At 39.3% G+C, this 5,138-nt stretch overlaps 1 protein-coding gene across 2 annotated transcripts; it reads left to right on the top strand.

The window, feature by feature from the left end:
* Nucleotides 1-1,034: 1,034 nt before the first annotated feature.
* Nucleotides 1,035-4,817, top strand: LOC103095757 (histone H2A.N). Of its 2 annotated transcripts, none has more exons than XM_007485545.2 (3): nt 1,035-1,199; nt 2,266-2,408; nt 4,565-4,817. In XM_007485545.2, exons 1-3 carry the CDS (start codon nt 1,193-1,195, stop codon nt 4,745-4,747), a joined length of 333 nt encoding a protein of 110 aa, XP_007485607.1. In that variant the 5' UTR covers nt 1,035-1,192; the 3' UTR covers nt 4,748-4,817. The 2 variants fall into 2 exon arrangements, with proteins under 2 accessions (XP_007485607.1, XP_007485606.1); XM_007485544.2 differs by having other exon boundaries at nt 2,263-2,408.
* The last annotated feature ends 321 nt before the right edge of the window (nt 4,818-5,138 follow it).

Here is a 5,138-nt window from a genome sequence, read left to right as displayed (position 1 = left end):
GTGTTCTAAGAACACCGTCAAGAAGCTTTCTATCTAGTGCAAAATTAAATAGTACCAAAATGAACCCTTAAGTGCCAAATAAATGTTAAATAGAAGAGTTAGCAGCCTGGCAAGGTTAATTGGGAAAGGTTTCCTATTGGAGAAAGGTTCTGAATTGGATTTAGTAGGTGATGAAAAGAGAGCACAGGCATAGAGTGGTATGGAGTGTAAAGACCTGTGTTTGAATCCTAGCTCTACAGTTATGATCAGAGATCTAGGGCTAGAAGAGACCTCAGAGGTAATTGAATTCATCCCCTTCATTTTACAAAGGTAGAAAATGAGACTCAGAGAGTTTAAGTGACTTGGCCAAGATCACACAAGTAGAATGTTAAGGGAAGAAACAGCTCCCAAAGTGAACAGGAGTAAAAAGGATCCTAGATTTATTGCTAGAACAAATTTTAGAAGCCATCCAGTCCAATCCTTTCATTTTACAGATGTGGAACTGGAGGTTCATTTGGTGGCCCTGGGCAAATCCCTGAATCTTAGTGCCTCTCCCCCACCTACCCCCAATACTCTGCTGTTACAGATTGGACATGGTGGAGGGAAATTCCACATGGGAAATCTTCCATATCCATGAAATCACAGGTCTTGATCAAAAATAATGTTCCTAATCCAGATGAGGCAAATGGCATGTAGAAAGGCCCAAAGAAGGGAGGTAGGTGGCTGAGTACCTTCACTACTTGGGATCCAAGTAGAGTTATATGGGAGGGCTGGGTAGGGTGGGGAAATAAGTTATATTTATTATTGTCAGAGGACTTTGACAGTTCTATTAGACTTTATACAAATGATAAGAAGGCACAATTTCCCCACCTCCTACAACCTTTCCACCTGATACTTGTTAAGGATCTTGAAGTGGCAGGGAGGGAAAGGCAAAAAAAAAAATCGCCTCCTGCAGCTGTAGCCTATGATGACCTAAATGGAGCTCTCCCTCTTGATCCTGATCATTTAGCACATATAAACTGCTGTATATCTTTTCTTTGAGAAGACATCTTCAATCTAGTAGTATTTGAGTTAATCAGGGGTTGAGGATTTTCATTTATTTGTTTATTTATTTATTTATCTATCTATTTATTTATTTATTCATTCATTTATTTATTTATTCATTTATTTATTTGTTTATTTATTTATTCATTCTTTTGGAGAAGTTTTTATCATGGAAGGTAATTATTATTATTATTGTTGCTTTTTTTTAACCAGGATTAGTTTTCTGACATAATATCTTCTCCCTGTTAGTTTCTATTCTCTGGGAAATGGGATGATTTCTTTGGTAACTGAAGGAAAAAGAGGAATGGATGAGAAGAAACCTAGAGGAGGTTGGCAAGAATAGCTGTCACTGGAGAAATTTTAAGGAGCCAAGCAAGGCTAGTATGTGTGAGGAGACTACTTTAATAATCTCCAGGTTAATTTCCAAATATTGATTTTCACTTGGTTTGGGGAAACAAGGCTAGGAGGAATTTGTGTTCCTGGGACTATTTTTTTTTAAAATTTATTAAACCCGTTCCTTTTGTCTTAGTACAGAGGAGTGGCAGGGATTAAGCAACTGGGGTTAAATGATTTGCCCAGAATCACAGAGCTAGGAAATATGAGGTCAGATTTGAACCTAGGTCCTTCCATAGCTGCTGCAGATTAGTCTCTTTTCCCCCTCTTCTTTTCTCCTTCTGTCTTAGAATCAACACTGTATTGATTCAAAGAGAGAAGAGCAATAAGGGCTAGGCATTGGGGGTTAAGTGACTTACCCAGAGTAACACAGCTGGGAAGGATCTGAAGTCAAATTTGAACTCAGGACCTCTTGTCTCTAGGCCTGACTCTGTATCCCCTGAACCACCTAGCTGCTTCCTGTCCAAGACTAGTATTTTCAGGAGATATTGGGGCTCTAGGGCCACAGCTCTGTTTACATCAATAGGATTTGGAGTTCAAAGGAACATTAGATATTTTATTCAAACCCTTCATTCTTCAGAAGAGGACATTGATTCTTCCAAAGTCACATAGGTGATTAAGAAATAGAACTAGGTCTTGAACCCAGAATCTGGTGTTCTTCCCACCCGGGCTGGTAGCTCAGAATCAGCACCTGTTTAATCATTCTACCACAGCCTCAACAGAAAGATTTAGTTCTCTCACGACCTGCTTCTTCCTGGGATTTGTAGCTGTGTAATATCATCATCCCTTCAGTTCCTAGGAGGTAGAGTTGGGATATCACTGCTTCTTTTTCTCAAACTCTCTCAGTAGGAACAGAGATGAAAATTCCGAGGGCAGGAGCTACAGTTCCCAGAAGCTTCCTCAGGACTGGGAAAAGACGTGGATACATGAGGACAGTCTCTGGGAAGAAGAAAGACTTCTACTTCAGTTACATTGCTAAAATCCTGAAGCAAGTGAGTTGGGGTCCCCTTGGTCTGAAAGGGAAGTTTGAGAAACAAATGAGAGATTGATCCCTTTCCTTGAAAGTGACTAATGCGGGAAATTCCAGACTTAAAATTCCAACACAAGTATTGTTTCTAAGATGGAAGGTAATAGTTTTGATTCTAAGGCAGAAGAATAGCAAGGCTTAGGCATTTGGGGTCAGGTACTTGCCCAGGGTCACACAGCTAGGAAATGTTTGAGGTCAAATTTGAATCCAGGACCTCCTGTCTTTAGACTTGGCTCTCTGTCCACTGAGCCACCCAGCTGCCTCTGAACTATGTGTTCTTTAAAAGTTGTGTGCAAAGATTTGAGGGGGAGAAATGACTTCAGACACTTCCTAGCTGTGCTACCTTGGGCAAGTCACTTAACCCTCATTGCCTAGCCTTTGCCCCAATTCTGTCTTAGAATTAAAACTAAGATAGCAGGCAAGGGTTATTAAAAAAGTTGAGTGTAAAGATTTGGTAAACTGAATCCTATTCTTTTTATTGTTGTTTTTCCCATATGACTTATTTGGAAGTCAGAACAGGAGGGAGGGTGCCATTTATGTAACACCTATCATGTGCCAGGCACTGTGTTAAGCAATTTTTTAAAACAAATATTCCATTTGTTCTTTACAACAACCTTAGGAGGTAAATATTGTTATCCTCATTTAATGGAGATAGTAAGTATTTGAAGCTGGATTTGACCTCCAGTCTTTCTGACTTGTGTCCGCTGTGTCACCAGCTGCCTCTTTTATATCAGCCTGTCATAATTCTAGAGCTGGAAGGGACAGAAGAGGCAATTCTAGTCCTCTCCCTTCTCATTTTGCAAATGGGGAAGCTGAGGCACAGGGAGTGGAATTAACTTATCCAAGGCCACACTTGGATCACAGAGCTGGAAGTAACCTTCAAGGTAACCTAGTCCATTGCCCTCATATAAGAGATGAGGAAACTGAGTCCAAAATAGTGATTTTTCCCCTTTGATTCTGAATACTTAGGCTTTGTTTTTCTTTCCTTAGCATTTTTTGTTTAGCAATCAGCAAAATGCTTATGCTCTTTAAAAATTTATTTATTTATTTATTACTTAAATATTCGAATAGAACTTTGTTAGAGGATAAACCCCTTTAACTGTTTTTGATTTGCTTTTTCCTTTCCCATCCCACCTTAATTTCTATATTTCTTTCAAGAGAGGTAGACTTGCCACCACCAGTTTTTTAAAAATTAAATTAATTTTTATTTTTATAATTTTTTTCTCCTCTTCCTTTTTTCATGGGTTACATGTATATTATCACACAAAACATTTCCGTATAATTCAGGTTTAAACCAAAACCCCAAATCATATACCCAAATAAACAAGTGATAAATCATCTGTTTTCATCTGCATCTTAATAGTTCTTTCTGTGGAGGTGGATGACATTCTTTGTCCTAAGTTCCTCCAAATTGCCTTCAATCACTCTATTGCTGTTAGTAGCCAAGTCTATCACATTTGATCATTCCACAGTATTTCTATTACTGAGTACACTGTTCTCCTGGTTCTGCTTATTTCACTCCGCATCAGTTCATGGAGGTCTTTCCGGCTCTCTCTGAAATCATCCAGTTCATCATTCTTCATAGTATAATAATATCCATCACCATCATATGCCACAATTTGTTCCCCCATTCCCCAATTAAGACATCCCTTTAGTTTCCAATTTTTTGCCACCACAAAAGGAGCAGCTATAAATATTTTTGTATAAACATGTTCTTTTCCATTTTTAGGTTTTTACAATTTTTTATTTTTAGTCATAGCAACTCTCGAAGACCATTTACTGACATTCAGAGAATGGAAATTGTGGTAGATTACAAAGAACACTGCCTGGATCTAGAGTGTCTGAGTTCAAATCCCACTTTTGGCATGACCTCTGAGACCTTGTGTGAGTCACAACCTTCTGGGCCTCAGTTTTCTCATCTGTAAAATGAGAGAGTTGGACAAGAGGGCCTCTGAGGTGGCTTCTATCTTTAGCTCTAGGTTTCAATGATCCCAATAGTCCCTTAGTCTGGATTTATGGAAGCAATAACAAAATCAGGTTCCTTAAGTTGACAAGACAACACCAGCCAATGACCTGCCAGGATGGAGCTGACCTGACCCCTCTGCTTTTATCTCCTCACAGGTCCATCAGGATTTCAGTGGGTACAGCTGGGTCTTGGATGCCCTGTGGTCACTGGATTACTATCTGTTTGAACAGGCTACCTTAGAGGCAGTAAGGCTGTCCTTCTATAATCACAGGAGAGTGGTCACCAGCAGAGAAATGCTTGAGGCATTGAATAAGGTGCCTCTGGAAGGATGGATGTAAGACCTGCTCTGAGAGCTCACATCCCTGTGGATAGTTATTATTATTATTATAATAAAGCACATTAAAATTTTTTATAATTTTTCTTTTCTAGATTGCATGTCAATACAATTAAACCCCCCCCAAACAACCTTCTTTCCCCTCTTAGAATCAGTACTAATATTGGTTCCAGGGCAGAAGAGTAGTAAAGTTTAGGTAATTGGAGTTAAATGACTTGCACAGGGTCATATGGCTAGGAAATATCTGAGGCCAGATTTGAACCCAAGACCTGACTCTCAATCTGTTGTGCCATCTATCTGGTCTATCTGCTCCCCATACAGTTTTTAATAATCATTTTGTGATTCATGTTTTCTCCCTCCATCCCCCCCTCCCCCCAGACAGCAGGTAATATGAT

Source organism: Monodelphis domestica, chromosome 2 (genome assembly GCF_027887165.1).
Source record: "Monodelphis domestica isolate mMonDom1 chromosome 2, mMonDom1.pri, whole genome shotgun sequence".
Taxonomy (NCBI): domain Eukaryota; kingdom Metazoa; phylum Chordata; class Mammalia; order Didelphimorphia; family Didelphidae; genus Monodelphis; species Monodelphis domestica.
This window is presented reverse-complemented; position numbering and strand designations above follow the sequence as displayed.